Raw genomic sequence first — 19691 nt, 5'->3', positions numbered from 1 at the left:
CAGATTTTACCTAAATAGGTTTGTTTCAATTCAGGGCATATTCTTAAATTGGATTGCATAACATTCACAGAGTTATTAGTGTTTTATGCTTTGACGTGGAAATCTCATTCTAGGTTTCTCAGATGTGTCATCTCTTTGAAAAGGAAGATATATTGAAAATGACTCAAACTATTTAGCCAGCTTAATGTTTCTGTACTTGGTGTTCCTTCTGCGGTAAAAACTCAGTTGGAAGGCAAATGAGTCATTTTCTCTGTTACACAAAAATATGTATTTCATTTCTCAAAGCTTGACATATCAGTGATTGTATATATTCTAACTAGAACTTTTTTCATCATGTTTTTGTACTAATAAGGATTTTTGTTACCTTATATTGAAAATGAAAATAAGCTGGCAATTTTATATTTCCTTTTGAAATATGAACAGTCCCCTAAGTAGTGTTGTCAACATTTTGATACTTTGATTCTTTTTTGATACTACATGCTTCAAACCATTGGTTCCCAACCTGGGAAAGAAATGTTTTTTTCTTAGGTACATATAGGGGGGCTCCAAGGAAAAATGGTTGGGAAAACCCTGCTTTAAACGATAAAATATCCATTATTTTTGTGTTCAGTATAGTTTTGAAGAAAAAACAAAAACATTCCTATCTCATATATTCGGTGAGAGATGGCATGAAGCGCTGAACGATCAAATGTGAGCAAGTGCCTGTTGTTAAAACAGAGCAGTTACACACTAAGAAATGAAATGTTGATTTTACTTAACTAAGTTATGTCAACTGGTTCCACATAACTGTGTTGTTTAAAATGGAAAAGCAAAACACGAGTAATGTGAACAAAGTAAAATGAAGTAAATCTGACTTAATTATCTTAATTTAAAGCTACATGATATTACTACATTGCATAACCACAACAACATTATGTTGGATTTACTGACACTACATTAGTTAACTTAATATGATTGAGTTCATCTAACTTAACACAGATGAATATTATTCATGTGGTAGGTTTGTGTTAATACAACACCTCAGTTGTACTGGTTAAATGAAAAAATTAAATAAATACAGTATAAGTTGCAGGGCTGCACGGTTCACTGATAAAAATGTTTTGTTGATCCTTCTAATTTTATGAATTTTAGCAGTTGCACAAAAAAAAATTTGCTTGGATTCCACAAATGTTTATTTGTATTACCATTTCATCTAAGGTGGACCAACTTGTGCAGTCATTTGCAGTAATGACTGTTAGCCATCCACTAAATTAGTAGGTGAAGTTTCACAAATGCCAGTGTGCCATCTTCCATTCAGTGACATTAACAACAATAACATTGTCTCCTGTAGGTGGGACCTCCTTAATTGAGACAGCAACTCCACTCGGTGCACTTTATTCAAATATTTTATTTAACCTTTATTTAACCAGGAGAAATCCTCTTTGAGATTAAAAATCTCTTTTTCAAGGGTGTCCTGGCCAAGACAGCAGCAAACTGAGTGCATAAAGGTTTAGTGCCCAAAGGCATTCTGGGAAAACTGCAGATTTGTCAAAACTCAAATAATGTGAGTAACAACCAAGTGTTGGCTACATTTGATATCTATAGCTATAACCGTATACAAACAAGGAATATGTGATTTAAAAAATACTGTTACACCACTTGTGCTGCTACATGGCGTGCAGGTGGCGATGGTTGTTTTGCTCTGTAGTTAATGCGCATGTCTGAGAATGCGTCATAGTAGAGTATCATTGCGTACGTGTTGGATTTAAGTGAAATGGTTATGTTCGTTTTAATCAACTGTGTTTTTTAGCCTTGAAATCTCTTACTATTAAGTTATTCCAGTGAAACCCAGTTAGGTTTTCTCTAAAAACCTAAAAAGTTATAGTAATTTTAACACAACAAAGTTGCATAATATGAACATCACTATTTCATTTCTTAGAATGTATACAGAGAAGATTTTATTCACTGATGTTTTGCAGCAGTGACGCTCTAAAGCAAAATGCTGACACCTTTGTCTGGACATGAAGGAACCTTTGGTATTTGTTTGATTAATGCATGAGACAGGCCTCTTCCTGACTGCAGCATGCCCCTCTGCTTTGCCTCTGTCCTCTGCTTAATTCACTGGCTAGCTTTTACATTTGTTTAGTCTGTCTAGCTTCTCAGAAAGATGCATTTTTAATATTAGTGTCTCATACAGATAAAGAGCAGAGAAGGAGAGACAGTGATGTCTCCTGGTCCCTAAAAGTTTTCCTTTATATCCCAAGCTGCTGATTGATGACAGCCTCACAGCCCTGCACGAATGCTAACACTCATAAAAAAACTAAATTAGAAAACCTTTATTACAGACAGCGGAATAATGCAATCTGCATGCACTTCTTCAATTTTATTCATGATAATTCAGGGGAAATCTTTGATTTTAGGTAGGCCCTTTACATTTTATAATTAATCGTATTTAATTTGCCATTTTACTTTAAACAGTTTTTCATATTGTATTTGTTAGCTGTTCATGAACCTTTTTTTCACAGGTTGGGAAAAATGAATCCGTTCTGGGTTTCCAGAAGGTCATTTTTGTTGCCGTGACATTGGAACAGGAATGACATTGTTAGATTTTGACTAGTATCGTATCAAAATCCTTAATCCTGGGTTTTTTGTTAAGCGCTTTTGTAGTCTTCTGAATATGCAAAGAGCCACGTTTACCCAGAATAACTTTATTCACAGAGTGGTGGCAGAAGATGCTTCATAAAGAGCAGATAAATTCAATTTTATACTGTAGCTCTAAAGAGACAACAAAAAAATAAAAAAACAAATTCATACAATCATCACAGTGAACAAGATATGACAGCATGTTAGATAATGAAATATTAACTATTGCCTTTTGTATGTTCTGAGTATTTTTTCTCATTAAAGTATGCACAAAAAGTAGGTGCAATCAGTCTTGATGCTTAATCTAAAATACATTCTGAAAGCCTCCTGTGTAGAGAACAAAGCACATTTCCTTGCTTAGTTTTCACAATATGTCCACAGTATTTCATTTTGTATCTCATATTTGCAGCCCTGTTTGTAACATTTTTGTCACGTTCAAATCGAGACCTTACAGAAAGTCCACAAATTCAGAAAACCTGGACCCTAACAGATATAATGAAGTCAGCACTGCTTCAAATTTCATGTTTGAAACCATGGAACTGTTTGTGTTCACAGCTGAAACCTGCTGGCACCCTCTGTCGAGAGTCCAGTAACTCCTGTGACCTGCCAGAGTTCTGCACTGGAGCCAACCCTCACTGCCCCGCCAACGTTTATCTGCATGACGGGCACGCCTGCCACAACGTTGAAGGGTACTGCTACAACGGCATCTGCCAGACTCACGAACAACAATGCATCACCCTATGGGGACCGGGTAAATTAAAACCTACTCAAAACTTGGATTTTGCAGCAAAAATTCACTTTTACAAGGGAATGCTTCAACTCATGTTGTTGTTTATTATTTAAATTCCCTTGTATGTCTTTGTGTGAAGGAGCCAAGCCTGCCCCTGGGATATGCTTTGAGAGAGTCAACTCAGCAGGGGATCCTTATGGGAATTGTGGGAAGGACTCCAAAGGCTCCTTTGCCAAATGTGATGCAAGGTAAGGCTGCAGCTGCAGTGAAGCGATAGAGGTACAGTGAAATCACTGTGCAAAAACAACCTGATAAGCTTAGATAGTGTCAGTAGCAATCATCATTACCTTGTGGAACCTGACAAGAGATCTTCAAACAAAAGTTTACCAGGGTGAAAATTGTCGTTTTAAAAATGATATCAGCTAATAACATTTAAAGAAAGTCCTCATAATTCATTTCATGCTTTACTTGTTGGTTAATTGTTCTAAAGATCTTCTCCCTTTGGGTGAATTCTGTAATCAAGCTCTTTATTAATTGATGTAATTGCTCTAATGGCCGCAGGACTGAAGCATTTGGCTCTTGAATAGTCTTTCATCTTACTCTACACTTACTCGTCTTTGTCTGTGACTGACAGGCTTTTTTAATTAAGTGTTTAATTCTGTTTTAATCTATGTGTGTGCGGATGCTTGTTTCTGTTTGTGTGTAGGGATGCAAAGTGTGGTAAAATTCAGTGCCAGGGAGGTGCCAATCGACCAGTGATTGGAACAAACGCTGTTTCCATTGAAACCAACATCCCTCTACAAGAAGGAGGGCGTATTCTCTGTCGAGGGACACATGTTTACCTAGGTGATGACATGCCAGATCCTGGGCTGGTTCTGGCTGGTACAAAGTGTGGAGATGGCATGGTAAGAGATTTAGTCACCATTTAAATCTTAAGAGACTAAGGTTGTGTATAAATCATATTCTGTGGTCCAATGCTTGTAACAGGGATAATCGGATTTCAGCTATGCTCAGGTGGAGTAAAAAAATCATTTAAGTATCAGAAATCATCAGTATCATTATTTGACACACACAAATCAATAGTGATGCCTCTTTATGATGTACTGAAGCAGATGAGGCAGTTAGTGGAAATATTTACAATATATTCACCATTTTGATTTATTTAAACAAGAAAAAACTCATTGAGGACAGCACAATCAACAAATTTACAGACATAACATTTTAAAAGCTGTTAAAACACAGATTAATCAAATCCTGATCACAGAGCTCAAAGTCATTAGTCAAAACATTAACAACCTGATCCATCTTCCTTCAACATCTTTAATCTACTTTTGTAAAGACTTAAAGAGACCAGCTCACCAGACACAGATTTTCCTGCAGTAGGTTCCAAGCTGCAGGAGCAACGTACCCGAAACTCCTTTTACCCATTTCAAGATGCAGTTTGGGCACAGAAAGCGAAAATAAGTCCTGTTACTGAGTCACAGAGGGAAAACTATACCTCCCAGCACTTTTCACATGAATAAAATCACAAGTGAAGCAGTTTAAGCTTTGCTTTATACATAAGGATATGTCACTGTTTTTGTCTACATGAGGTCTTTGGAGGCCACCCACCTCAATCATACAGAATACAATGTCTTAAGGACTTCAGATTAATAATGAACCTCAGTGCCCCAGGGTACATATTATCCAAAGGTTTAAGGCATTAAGAAGATGAGTGCATACATGAGATATCATCACAGTCAATCAGAGGTACATAGACGTGGCAGCTGCACGTCTTTTCTCAGCAACAAAAAAACAAGACTCATTCCTAATATGAAAAACCAAGCTGCAACTTTAACATCTGTAAATGTTGCTCAATATGAAGCTTAAATTACAGTGACTCATTGGTCAAGAATCCAAGATATTTATAAGATGATACAGACTCAATCACATCACCCTGAGACATAGTGGTAGAAGGAGGGTTTGGCTCCTTTTTCTTTGAGTTTGAGTTTTTCTTTATCTCTAAAGTGATAGAGATCCTGATGCTTTGTACGAGCAGAGCGATAAATGACAGCGTCATCAGCATATAAATGACAGTTTGCATTGGAAACATTATGTCCTATGCTGTTAACATAAAGTGCAAGTAACAGCGGTCCCACACATTGCGTTTTGTTTGATGAATAGTTTGTAAACCAACAAACAGATTGTTCTGACAAACCAACACAGTGCAGCCTGTTTTTTAAAATAAAAGGGTCACCAGGATCAAGGGCTTTCAATAAATCAATAAAAAGAGCAGCACAGTATTCTTAATTGTCCAAGGACTTAATCAAATCTCTCCCTACTTTTAAGGCAGCAGTTGTCATACTGTTTTTTCTTCTCTAAGATCGGACTGATGATCACATAAAATGTTGTAAAATTATGTAATTTTCGACACTGCTGTGAGGTACAGTGCTTAACAAATTTATTAGACCACCTGTCATATTTGTCTCAAAGACCATCCAGCATCATGAAGTGCTTTAATGCGAACTCTTTCATTTTCAGTGAGCTCTCCACGTTTTACCATTTTGAACAGGAATGAGGGATTTCAAACTGAATCCACCCAAATTTGAGCCTGGGCTTCTCTGAGAAGTCAGAAATGAATCAAGCAAAACATTCAACCACTAAAACTGATTTTTCTCTTCAGGAATGCAAGTAAATAACTATAATTTGAAATATTAATCAAGAAATATTAATGTGCTTTACTGTTTTTTCAGGGTTTTTTTGTAAATCAATAAATTTGAAAATTCATGGAAAACAATAATAATTACATTTTAGTATTAAAAATATAATTTGGGTTCTACATATTGGTGTATTAACCATTGCAAAAACATAAAAAATGATTTTGGTAATAACCAATGCTGTTAATTTAGGGCAGCTGTGGCATAAACCTTACTTTGGTTAAGGTTAGGGTGGTCTAATAAATTTGTTAAGCACTGTAGATCTCAGTTGAGATGCTTTACAGCACGCTGAAGAAACTGACTTATTTTGTTAAAATCTTCACAGCAAATTTTCCCAATGACTCAAACATTTTACTGTAAAAGGCAGTAAGGGTTTGTTATTTTGTCACTAGCACTGCTTAACAAGAGCAGCAGAGAGACAAAATTCACAGATTTGTCTTAAGTGGCACTAAAATTGACAAAACTCAAAGGTTCTCATTGGGATTGTATGTCCCTGTCATTTATAGTCCAGCCATGCTGTTTTCTGACCATTCACATGGAGACGTTTCTTTCAAGCTGTTTTTTATTATTGTTTAATCACAGAATGCAACTGTATTTTTTGCCTCTACAGACCCCAAGGTGCTGAGTACTGTACAAGTTTGCTGTAGTATTCTTTTGAGAGCTGAGCTCTGCAGTTCAAGACCATGACAGAGACAGATAGCATGTCCTTACAAAAAGTAAGGGCTAACACATTTAACTGAGGGAATCCGTGATCCATATGCACAGAAAAACATCATGCCTCCGGCTGTGCAAATGGACAAGAACCTTACCGCAGCCAGTTATTTTATTAAATGTTCTTCGTAATGTTTCTCTTTTTAAATGCTGCCCTCAAAACCTCCCTAATCACATCAGGTCATTTTTCTGGGAGGTGAGAGGCCCCAAGCTTTAAACTAGAGCACATTTATCTTTAATCATCTTTCCATGTGGTTTTAAGATCTGTTTTAGGTCAGACATTATAAGTAAGGCAGTTATGAGAGCATGTTATGATCATCTCATACAGGCCAGGTCATCAAAGTCCTCCGCTGCTTACTGAATAATTGAACATAAATTAACATTGGTTTTTTTTGTTTTTGTTTTTTTGTTTTTTTACCCTACAGAAAAGTTGCTACAATGCTTTTTTATTTGCTGTGGCCACTAGCCTCTTTTCTGTCAATACACTACTCAGTAAAATTTTGTTCACAACATGCATTTGCCACAAAGTGGTTTGACATTGTGCTTCCCTGATATTTCCTGCAGTACTGATTATATTGCACAAGTTTTGGCACACAGTAAGGAACTGGTGAAGCCACATTTGCCCGTTTGTGGATCCTTCTCTTCTAGTTAGATTAGAGGCAACCTATCTGCAGCAATGGATTCACAAGCCTTGAGCTCTGACCATCTGTCTCTGAAATTTGGCCATATGTCTGAAGGCAAAGATATGCTAGAAAATCACTGGTTAGTGCAAAATGTTGTAAAACAATGTCACACATCAAATGTGTTAAATGTTGTGTTAAGGAGTTAAGCCAAAATTACAGCAAACATTTTCAAGCATCTTCTCCTGGAAGGCATTTATCTTGTTGCATTCAGCTGTTGTTCACCTTAAAAGTTGAAGCTCATGCCCTGGTGAAGCATACAGGCAGGTGCAGAGTATACAACTAAACTTTAGGTTCTTAAGGTCTGTCTAGTCTTCATAAGCTCTTTCAGTTACCTCAGGGGAATTGCCCTTGGTGCTAAAAGGACTTTCAGCTTTGTGAACAAACTGGTCGTCTGCCAGGTTAGCCTGTCTCCTGGCTGTTTGCTCTACACAGCTAGATTTAGCTCTGCTCATTATGTGGAAATTGGGATTGCCTGGAGGTGGGTCTTTGACATTGGCCTTTGTTTTTCTGAGAAAAGGTTTTCTATTTTCTATGCAAATCAAGTTCTTAAACTGGCAGCACATGACGCACACAGAAAACACAGTTAGACAAAGGTGAGCGCACGAACTGCTTTTGCTATACAGGCTTGATTTGCTGCATAAAAGCAACAGCTGCCTTTTTTCAGTTCAAGTATTGTTGTTGATATAGAGGATGCACCTTTGGCATGTTCACCTTATAAACTATTTTAAGGATTGTTACGTGCTTCAGCCCGCCTGCCTGCCTTCATCAGTTTATGTTTAAATTAAAAGGATACATGCATGATTGACATTTTTAATCTTATTCCACACTTCTCTAATAACTTTATTTTTGTAATAATCCCCATTGGCCTTTGAGTTCTTCACTTCTGAGAAATTCTTCTTGATGTTCTTTTATAGGTGTGCCTGAATCGGCAGTGCCAGAATGTCAGCGTGTTTGGTGTGCATGAGTGCTCTGGGAAGTGCAGTGGACGTGGGGTGAGTACAAAGTATCTACAAGCTCAATATTTACTTGTAAATTATGCACCACAGCCTGTGAAACAGTGAAACTGTCCTGTAAGAACTCCAAATTTATCAATTTTTGAGTATTTGAGCAGCTTTAGGTCTCTCTTGTTGCTCTATAATTGCTATAATTTTTGACAAAGCTGAGAAACAGTAAAGCTTTTGTGTTACAACAGCTGGTAACGTTCACTGTGATTAATCTTTATGTCCCACTGAGGATAAATCAATCTAGTTTAATAGCATCATTTATGCTCTACCCATAGTCATCTGTGCATCATAAATCATCCCCTGACTTTACAGTGAGAGATACAGTAGAACACTGCAGGAAGAGATCACAGCAGGTGTTGTGCTGCATTATAAAGGAAATGAACACCTTTCTCTCCCAGCAGCTCTTATCAATAATTTATCAGAGAGCATGATCAGATTTATCATGTTTTATTTACTTTGTTGGGAAGTTTTTAGATTTAAATACTGACATGGGGCTAAACTATCTCATGGTTGCCTCTGATTCTCTCTGGTAATTATATGACTTCAAGATTATTTGACATGAGAAATCAAGTCTGATTTTAAAACTGGGAAATTATGAAACTCTCAAGCCTGTTACTAACAGCCTCCTGGAACAAATGACTCCATCAGTAAAAAAAAAAACAAAACAAAACAACAACAACAACAGCAACGCTGTAAACCTGAACAATAGATAAAAGATTGGAGTTATCATCTTATTGGCTCGCTTTGATACAAAATAATCTGAAAGAAGAAGTCAGTCATGAAAAACATCTCTAAGTATATGAAATTGAGCTTCAAATCTTAAAAAAAGAGGCATGAGTATGTCGGTTAAAGGTGCTGAAGTCACGACCACTCACAAGAAAGATGATTCTCTCTAAGTAAAATTAAAAAGCTACAACTGCACTTTAAGAATCATCTGTCTGCTATGTTACAGTTCTCTTTTTCAGCCAACAGAGAAAAAAATCACATTTATGTCATGACAAACAGACAGTCTAGATGTAAAAAGGCTCAGTTTCATTTTCTTGTCCTGTATTTTCTAATGTTTCATTTTCTGAGTTATGTAAAGTTAGATCTCTCTCTTTTATGAGGTGTCTTTGTTGTTAATTTGCTACTGAAAACACTTCATTTCCTGATGTTGCTCTTCAAAATAAAATTCTTCAGTGATGACTGTATTGGAGACTTTTGTTGTGACTAAATTGGGAGGAACAGAACATGTCTATATCAGACAGATAGGGATTGAATTGTTGCTGCTTTGAGAGAGACAAAGCCACAGTCAACTTCTCTTAATCATCCAGGACTAAAGACAAGTAAAATATGAATTAAAACACAAGTTCAGCAGGTAAGGTGTTTGTTCCTGTTTTGCCTAATTCAAGGGAAAATCGACAAGCACGCTAGCTAACAGCCTACCCCCTGACCTTACGCTGAACTGTGCTGAGTGCAGCTGCCTGGCTCTGTGGCAGAGCAGAGACTGTTGTCTGTCACAAATCTCTGTCATGATACTTTTAATGATCCGTAAACCACGGGTAGGGCAGCTAAGTAGGGATTTGGCAAATAAACCTCACAATGAACTAAAGCACAGCATTATGTGGGCTGTTGTGCAGTGACAGCTAACATCAGACTATATAGATGGGACAGGGTAGTTCCTATAGCGCCCAGTGACATCATGGGGCACTACATTTGCCTGCCCAAATTAAACTGAGGTATGAAAATGGTGGAAAACCTTCAGTCTAAATCCAAAATTAGAGCTCACATAGATCTTAGTGTTTTCACATGTTTACGACAGTTTATAACCTTATTCCAGCATATCTTGTGTGTTTAGATACTTTTTTTAAATTTCACTTTACATGGATTTTAAAACTTTTAAACCTGGCATACAATAATCATTGAGAAATTTTCAAGTAATATGTGATCATATTATAAAGTGATCTTTCCCATTTTAACAAACACATGGGATCAGACTGAAGGTGGAGTTTAATATTGGCCTGTGATTTAACTGCAGTATATTTTCACATTCCTACATTCACATTTTCTGTCAATTCTACATAAGACTGACGGATAGTGTTACCTGGTCCCTGTGACAAAATGAAGACATCGTGTTTGCTTCAGTAACCCCCAAACTCCTTGAAATCATACCTCCCCTGAGCCCCCAAGTGCCTCTTAACCCCATCACCCAGTGTGAAGGAGTGTCCATAGCCTAGAGGCAGAGGAGGCACTTGACTGTACGCCTGTGCTAAATGTAAATCCCCCACAGCTGCTCTACTCCCTCTGCACCTCCCTCCTCCCTCCCTCCATCTGACAGCTGGACTTAGTTACTTCTCCAGGGAATCCTCCTGGATCAAACTTCTATGCTGGAAACCCAAGGCTTTATGGGATGGACTCTCCCCATACACATGTTTTATCTATTATAACTAGACACATACATGCAGAGCCCAATGTGTTTATGCACAGAATAACTAAACTAGTGTTTTATTTATACAAAACAAACCAATTCAGTTTTGTTAATGGATACCCTGATGTATAATGTATATCAGGATTTTGGCTGTCACAAACATAGATGCCTTTTGATGCTGCTGGATGCAGAATAGAAGAAGTAACATGTTTGTGTCTACAGGTGTGCAACAACAAGAAGAACTGTCACTGTGAGGCCCACTGGGCTCCTCCGTTCTGTGAAAAAGCAGGCTTTGGTGGGAGCATTGACAGCGGGCCAATGCGACTGGCAGGTAATATGGATGGTTTAGTTTCTATTTGCACTCATGCAGACACGGACAGCTGACTCAGAAAGACAGAACAGTGTTCCAGCTGCTCCTTGTACAAGTCTTTCTTACAAAGTGAATTGATGTTTGGTTTTGACAGAAGAATAGCTTTTCCAGAACACCAAAGCTACCAATGTATAACACAGCACAGTCTGTAGATTAGAGAGTTCCTTCTAGTCCTTAGTTTAGGCAGGGAAATATGACTTAACTGTGCTGCTGACCGTGGCCTAGCTGTAACGGTCTCTGCATCATGTTCTCTCATTGTTCTGTGCGCTAGATGTGCGTGTGTGTGTATTAATGTGCGTGTTGTCATATATGGCATCAGCCGACAGTGTGGTCATTACTGTGGCAATCCTGGTTACCCTGGTCAGCCTCCTGATAACCATGGTGATCGTCTTTCTGAAGAGGAAGACTCTGCTGCGCCTTCTCTTCACCAATAAGAAGAACACCCTGGAGAAACTCAGGTGAAAATCCTCTCTTACTAAATAAAGAGCCTAAAACCTTTGATAAAAGCTCAGATAACTTTAGTGAGTCTGCTTAGAGAAACTTAGAGCATGACCTAACATTAAACTAGCTAGTTGTTGCAACTATTGTCTGTTTCTAAAGTTACTTAATTTGTTTATGTGAATTGCCAGCCAACAACCTAATTTTTTTTCTTAGTGTAGAGTAACCTTTAAGTTTGACTGAAATGCCTTATTTTCTTTTACAGCAAAAATATTTATTTTCCATGTGTTTATACTGGTGTACAGACTTGGTAAACCTTTAAATGTGCCGCTTAAAGTTTCATGAAATAAAGAAAATATTCTAGGGCTGTTTAGATGGCAATTTTTTAATAGATATTTTTTGGGGGGGGCTTCTTGCATTTATTTAGACAGGACATCTGAAGAGAGACAGGACACATATGGAGAGAATGGGGAAGAGAGATGCACCAAACAGTGCTGTGACTGGGAATTGATCCCGCGACCAAGATTATGAAGATTGTAGCCTCTATATATGGGTGCCTGCTCTGCCCACTGAGCCAAACCCGCACCCAATAATAACTTTTAATTGCACAGCAGTTCGCACAAAATCTGTCAGTCAAGCACAAAGTCAAACAGGAAATAAAATTATTATTGAATCATTATTATCAGTACAAACCCTGCTCAACTTTGGTTTCATGTTTTTGATTTTTTCCCTATAGTTGGCACCCAAGAAATTATTATTTTCAGGAAACTTAACAAAAATGTAGTTTGATGTGTTCCCTGTCCCTCTCTGCCCCAACTTTAAAAGCCTCAGATGAGCTCTGGCATGTAGATGGAGAAAGGTTCAACAGATTACTTGCAGGTCTTTACTAGTGAGAACAAGTCATATTAAATTCTAGGGCTGCTAGGCTTATCATCACTCAGTGCACCACAGTGTTTATTCTGTTGATAGTATGCCACCATTTCAGTCTTTGAAGCATGTTTTTGACAACACAAGGAATTTTTATTATGTTGAAGGGGCTCCACTAGCCTCTTAGCATAGTACAAGACTCCTCCAGATTCTTGTCTCCCTTCATCTGGCTAAATGACACTTGGAAGCCTTCAGGACTGAGTAATTTGTGATATTAATTGCCACCACACCAGGAAAATCTATTAAACTGTGATAAAAATCACTTTTTTTGGAAAGTGTTGTGATCGTATTCAAATTTGTAGAAATTTTCTGATGATAATTGCAGCGTTGAGATCCAATTAGAGCTGTAAAGTACTAACTTGTGATTAATGATATGATTTATTGTCCCTTTTAGCACACTTTAGTTAAGCCACTGCAACATCTCCCTAAAGGCACAGTGATGTAAAAAATACTGCTCCTTAATGTTTAAATTTACTTTAAAAACTCACAAACAGCACAGTCATCAAAATTATCTACACATTGTGATATCAAACATTGTTTCTGTTCAGTGTTCCCTTACTTCCTTCTCAATCCATAACAAGTCCATTTTTCCTTGTAATAATCTTCAATCTGTACAAATTCCTTATTTTCTTTCAAAATAGGGGAATTTCAAAATGTGAAGATTTTGAAAAGAGATATTTTGTTATTTTTTTTAATTTGGGTCATATGAGGACCAACTTTCACAGAAATCACTGGAGGCTAATTCCACTACCAAAGCCAAGTACCTCATATGACCCAACTTCAGAAATCACGAAATATCCCTTTAACTACAGAAATTTAGGGGAAAAAAATATTATTTCCCAGCCAGTCACAGACTACTTACTGCTACTGTGATAAACATTTGTAACCATTACAAACATGAGCTGTTGGTCTGAACAATACTAACTTAAAGCTATAGTTGAATTTTATTATCAGCAATATAGTATATAATTCCATAAATTATCTGTAAATAGTTCATCATAAATCCACCATACAACAATTATATTTTGGGGGTTTGAATCCCTTTAAAATGTTGTTGTTACGTGTTCCTCCATTGTTAATTATTTATGACTAAACAAGCATTTATCAGAGTTTAAGTTCAGGGAAAAACACCCTGACTTATTATTTATAGTCTAACATTTTAAACTCGTGCTTCGTCAAGACCCTGTTGGTTTGGTTTGATCACATTTGATTGACAGTCATGTGGTAACATAAACAAGCAGCCCACCAGCACTCATTACAAATGAAACTCAAATTCTGTGAAACCATGTTTTTTCTGAGGCTTTTAAATTCTTAACTATCCGAGGAATATTTCTAACCACAGGGGAAAAGCAGGCCTTTGTTTTTTTAACTAACATATTCATTTTCTTCTGCAATTTAAAGTTTTGATAACACAGCGAGGCACTTTTTAAGGCTGCAGTTCAAACTAAATACATCTGAAACAGTCAGAGAGAAAACTGTAGACTTGACTATGCAGTACTTTTATTGTGTTTATAGATCCATTGAGGCAAACAGGCCGACCAGCCCCATCAGGTCTCAGTCTTTGTACAGACCCACACCACAGCGCAAGCCCCCACCTAAACCCTCTACTGCCAACATTTATAAGGTGAGTCGATGCATATGTCTCTTGTTTGTGCATCAGTATGTATTTCATGTTTGTATGCATCTGGTGTTCTATCTTATGTGTTTATGTACCAGATTCTGTCGCCGCCCATTTGATTCGATTTCTTTTGTAATCACACTCTATTAGAGCCTTTCACTAACCTGCAGCCAGTTTAGAGTCGTCATGCCTCCAGGCTTGTTGACAAAACAAGATGACTGCAAGCTGGGTAATTGATTCAGCCTCACTATATCTTGTAAATATTAATTACGGTGCTGTTGTTGTCAAGAAGCAGAGAAACATAAATTGAGAGACTGCTCCGGTTTAATCAGACCAGGGATGCTGCTTTATTATTCATCTTATAAGAAAGGAGCAGCTTTGATTGATTCAGGCAGAGGAGGAAAGAAGATGTTGATGTGTTTGTTTGAAAACATGACCACAAATAGAAATTTGTTCATATTCATATAGAAAATTGTGTGCATCTTTGGCTGTGTAATAGTAGTCAGTCCAGCAGAGTGACGTTTTGACACATGCTGTCTGTTCCTATTATGGTCACCCTATCAGAGGTCTGCTGATGTCCAGATGTCAGTCAGCATCACAGCAGCCCTCTATGAATACATCTGCGTTGTTTGTGTAGATGTGTGTGCGTGCTGGCCAGCAGTCAAATCCTTTGTGGCCGTTTTAGGTGTTACTAGTTTGTTCTGGAGCGGAGGAATCGCAGCTGGCCAGGACATGTGGCCAGACCCTGACTTTTACTATTTCACAACGTCAAATCTAATAATGTTGTTTTCTAGTTTTATGACCAACTCTGACATCACCTCTGTCAAACTAATGAGAGACTCCTGACTGGAGTTTAGTTTCTCTTTTTACACCCTTTTAGGAATATTTGCTCAGTACCAGAGCAACTTACAACTCTTTAAATGGCCATTAAATGATGTGGTTATTTTTTAATCAATCTGAAGTAGGTGTAAGAAAAAAAAGAAGAAATACCTCTCAGTGGTCTGCTGAACATGTTTGAATCCTGCTCTGCACATGTATGAATTGATCCCGGTCCTGTTAGAACTGGACAAATGTAAGGTGCATAAACATGTAGATATACATCATGTAATTGTTTCTTTTTTTGTCTGAATAGGATGTAAAGGTAAGACACAACATTTAAAGAAAATTTCGGAGAACTTAAGCATCTGCATGATGATACTTTTCTAGTGAATCCAGTTATTAATGTCTTACCCTGATAAACACCTATCCAGGAATGCTCAGATTAAATTAAATGTTGTGTTTGAATGCAAGCACAAATAAGGTGTCTTGAGAAAGGTAAAAATCTAAAGTTTGTTCCCAAACTGTAAAATTTACTGTAGCTGCTACTGATATTGAGAAATACAATAAAAAATGTTTCTGTTCCCATCTGAATTTGTGTTGTGAAACAGAGGCCTGTAGATGACTTTAGCTGGGACGTATTATCTGCAATACTTGACTGGACTGAAAAATCATGATTATGATTGTTGTAATAATCAAGCAGCCTGACTTGTCAGGGGTGAGACCCAAAAAGCCTTGACCAATCAAATCAGGCCATTTCACTGTCCCTTTGGGAGAGATTTGAGCGCTCCAACATGTTTATTTTAATGGTGGAGGTTAAGGTTAATATGACTGTTGGAGATATACTGTTGAAATCATAAATACATGCTGTTCACTTATGTGTGCAAACACACCTAATTTCACTCCCACATAAGTCCATAAGGCAATGTAGCAGGTGGCCCAGTGTCTTAAAAATGTGTGTATTGTTTATAAAAGAACCCTTTTCTAACTCCTGCAGTGAACCACCTCATTTAAAATGTAAATCACTGTACCTGAGATTAAGCATAAAGGAATTGCCAGTCAGTGTGCTTTTATCAAAGACTTTAACCAACGATATTTTATCTTTAGTTTTAGATTACTTCAGCTAGTTTTGTAGGCACTCAAAAAAATATGAATTTATTTTTATCTTTTTTTATGAAGCCTTGTTTTCAGCTCAGTTTTAGTTAACTACAACTACAAAGATTTTATTTTTAGTTATTTTGTTATTTTTAAATAATGATAATAACCTTGGTGAGAGTGGAACAGAAAATATTAGCAATATCTGAATTTAAAATCCATTTTTACTGAAGACATTTACATCTCACAGTAGGAAAAGCATGGGTATTACTGTATTACATGTACTGTATTACATTACGATAGCTGAATTGATAGCTACTCTTGTTTCAGAGTCAGTGTGTTTCTCTCGCTGTCTCACTCACATGCTGTCCTTCCTTACTCAGATACAGGAACACAAAATAAATGATTATGCTATTGCTAAGTTCTGTGTTTTCTGCTGTTAGAAGTCAAAACTTCAGCAGTTACAAAGGCCTGCTAACTACTGCCATAACTAATGACACAAAGCTGTTGGAATAAACTTCTTATCATCCTCTTCACAGCCGTCTCTCCTGAGTGCGGAGCCTCTTCTCCCTCCACACAACTTCCACTCTCACAGCCTGCGCCGCCTGCCCCTCTACCAGCCGTTACACATCAGCCACCCCATGCCTGTGTCTCTGAGTGTGGGCCAGCCCACCTTGCCTCCTCTCCCAGTCCACCACAGGGTGCTACCTGCGCACAGGTCTCTCTCACCACCTGAGGTCCAGCCTTTTCTCAGTCTGCCACGCCAGCAGCCATCATACAGAGAAGACCAGGTTTGTTTGCACAAGTGTTGGTTAATGTTTTATTCAAAGCACTAATGTTGTGCTAACATGACTTGTTTGGATCTCCACTGTGACTAAATCAAACACATATTCCAGAAAGTTAATGGCTTTGTCTTTGTTGTAAACTATTTTGCTTTAAAATGGGAGTTTTAATGAACCGTATGCAGTTAGGCCATTAAATTCATGTTGTGTTTATTTTACTGTACATTACTCTTCACCAGTGTATAAACCACACCATGAGTCTTTATGGTGGTTTATTCAAGGCAGCCATCAGTTTTATTTCATTTAAATAAAGTAAGAAAATAAACCTGATGACACTTGAAATTTGATTAAAACAGGTCACAGTAAACATTTAGACTTGTGGATTCTAATTACACAGAGTGTTTTTAAAGACACAGTAACATCTAAGATTTCAGTCAGCTACTAATAATCATAGTTTCACTCTACAGAAATCAACATGCAAAGTACATGGTATATGTTCATGATAGTTTGTGGTCTTACAGCCACCTATGTGGATGTTGTAAAGATTGTAGCAAAGAATTTGATCACAGAAATCATTGCTTTGCTGCACTGCAGTCAGCTCACTGGCTCACATATCAACTGTAAAATTCAATGCATCTCCCTCTCTGTGATCCTGAGTTAGTCTCTGCTTTCTGCTGAGCCAGCACTATTGGATGCTGTGGAGATAGTAAATCCATCTGTCTGCTGGATTCAGTGCTGGATCTGAATCCTGGTGCCTTCCCGAATTAGAGCAGCAAGGACAGTTGTTTTAGAAGTCGATATTGGGGAAGCCACATGAAGGAACACAGAAAATTTATAGATGCGTGGCATTCAGACACTAAAGAAAAAGAGGCACTGACTCTGTGATGTGATACTCTCTCTCTGCTGGATTAGGAGCGTCACACAGCTCCAGATGTAAAGTCAGAGCATGAAGGACTTAGCAGGAGGCATGTAGAAATCTAATGTTTCATATCTAAAGGTTAATACTTCAGGCAAGCAGCAGCAACACTTAAAGCTACTATAAACTGAATTTTCCCTCTGTAATATCTACATTAATTCATGTGTTTTTAGTCAAGTATTTACATTACATCAACTGTTTCCAGCAGTCTTCAAAGCCATAGAAATTCTTCTTTTTTATATTTGCAGTGGTTTGTTTCTTGTCATGCCAGCTGCCATCACTGTCATGGAAACAGTGGATGTTATATGAACTACTGCGACATAATGAAGTGTGAACTGCTGCTACAGTTGTAGTCCTGTTGCTGTGTCTCATTCCTGTTTGTTGCTACTTACATGTGATTGTCCACAATTGTTCTATGCCTATAGCTGATGGTTCAATCACCCAAGAACTCCATCCTCCAACCCCTATAATGTTGTGGCCCTACTAGATATTTCCAGGTTAACTAGAGACCACGCACACTGCTCAGCTTTGCCCAATTCTGTTCCTTACACGTTTTTTTTTTAAATTTAACTAGGACTCTGTTTCTAAACAACAAACCACTGTTTCTGTTTAATGGATGAATTTACCAAAACCAGGGAGAAGACCTGTTTACAGTTTTTCACAATTGTTTAGACACAGTTTAAAACTCCTCCTTCCTCTTCTCTAAACATTGATATTAAATTCCTGTTTTCAAGCTATTTTCACAAAACCTCTAAATCTGTGGTCAAAATCAAACATCAAAACAGTCTCAACTGTGCTCAGAATCAAATTCTGCTCTCACAGCAGTCAAACACTACAGAGCAAAATAGAAAACGCTGTGGTCAGTGATCGCTCCAAGTTTGAGACAGCAGAAAGACAGCAGATAAGTAAAGCTCATTACAATGAATGATGCAACTGCAAAAAACAGATAAATTTCCAAAACAGTTATTTAAACTGTGAATAGTGTAAACTGTGAATTTCCCTTCAGGGATTAATAAAGTATGACTTTATTTTAATGAACAAAACGTTTCGAGCTCCTGAAGAGATGAATGCAAGAGAAGTCAACGATCACGGCGCAAAACACGACAGCACACTTCTCAGCACAATTCGGAGATTTGCTGCTTTAAAACTTTACCTTACTCACACCTTCATCAGGTTGATTCATTTTAGTAAACAACAACAACAAACAACAAAAATGTTGGGACTCTGTTGGAATTACAGTCTAAGAGTCGTTGTTTTCTTCTCAAAACTTCTGACTTGAGAGGCTTCATTTAAAAAGAAATGTCTAATGGGGCCAACTTGTAAACTTCTGGATGTTTTTAGTTATAAGTAGCTCCTCCAAAGAGACATTCCTCCTCTCATTTTATCAGATTATATAATTTAAATGATCATTTGAAGAACAAAGATGCCAGTTTTTCATATTTCATGAAGCAACAAAGAAAAGGAGGAGTTTTGTCTCTCCTCAACCATGAGTCTTCTCAGTGTGGAGGCAAAACTCAAAGAAAGAAAAGACTTAGACCCATAGAGTCTTTTCTGTGGTTTTATTCTAAGAGTCCGGTGTAATACAACACATCAGCTCTGAAAACAGACGGCAAATAAGCCGTAGCAAAGCCCAAAGTTGAGCTTATCTCACTTCTCAAAGTCTCTGCTTTCATACTCTCTCTGAATAAAGACTACTGACTGTGCTGCTGACTACAGACATTTGAATGTAAGATTATTTGCCATACCGTGCCATACCATGACACCATGGTCATGACAGGCCCCGGTGGGTGTGTGGATGTGTTTTAGACTGGTTTGGTGTGGATGTGTTTGGTAGGGAATAAGGTGGCATGGCGTGGGTGTTGTATGGTCCATGCCC

General features: G+C 37.6%; 1 protein-coding gene across 6 annotated transcripts in view; it reads left to right on the top strand.

The window, feature by feature from the left end:
- adam12b (ADAM metallopeptidase domain 12b) overlaps positions 1–19691 on the top strand; it is a 166832-nt gene that overhangs the window by 138363 nt on the left and 8778 nt on the right. For 4 of the 6 annotated variants that reach the window (XM_041789973.1, XM_041789974.1, XM_041789977.1 and 1 more), the window contains 8 exons: positions 3178–3373; positions 3492–3600; positions 4059–4257; positions 8357–8434; positions 11076–11184; positions 11495–11681; positions 14104–14212; positions 16657–16908. In XM_041789973.1, coding sequence (XP_041645907.1) covers positions 3178–3373; positions 3492–3600; positions 4059–4257; positions 8357–8434; positions 11076–11184; positions 11495–11681; positions 14104–14212; positions 16657–16908 — 1239 coding nt within the window. The remainder of the gene's footprint in view (positions 1–3177; positions 3374–3491; positions 3601–4058; positions 4258–8356; positions 8435–11075; positions 11185–11494; positions 11682–14103; positions 14213–16656; positions 16909–19691) is intronic. The other 2 variants (XM_041789975.1, XM_041789978.1) reach the window with 1 other exon arrangement.

This window comes from Cheilinus undulatus, linkage group 6 (genome assembly GCF_018320785.1).
Source record: "Cheilinus undulatus linkage group 6, ASM1832078v1, whole genome shotgun sequence".
Lineage (NCBI taxonomy): Eukaryota > Metazoa > Chordata > Actinopteri > Labriformes > Labridae > Cheilinus > Cheilinus undulatus.
The sequence above is the reverse complement of the archived record's forward strand: the minus strand, read 5'-3'. Positions and strand labels throughout refer to the sequence as shown.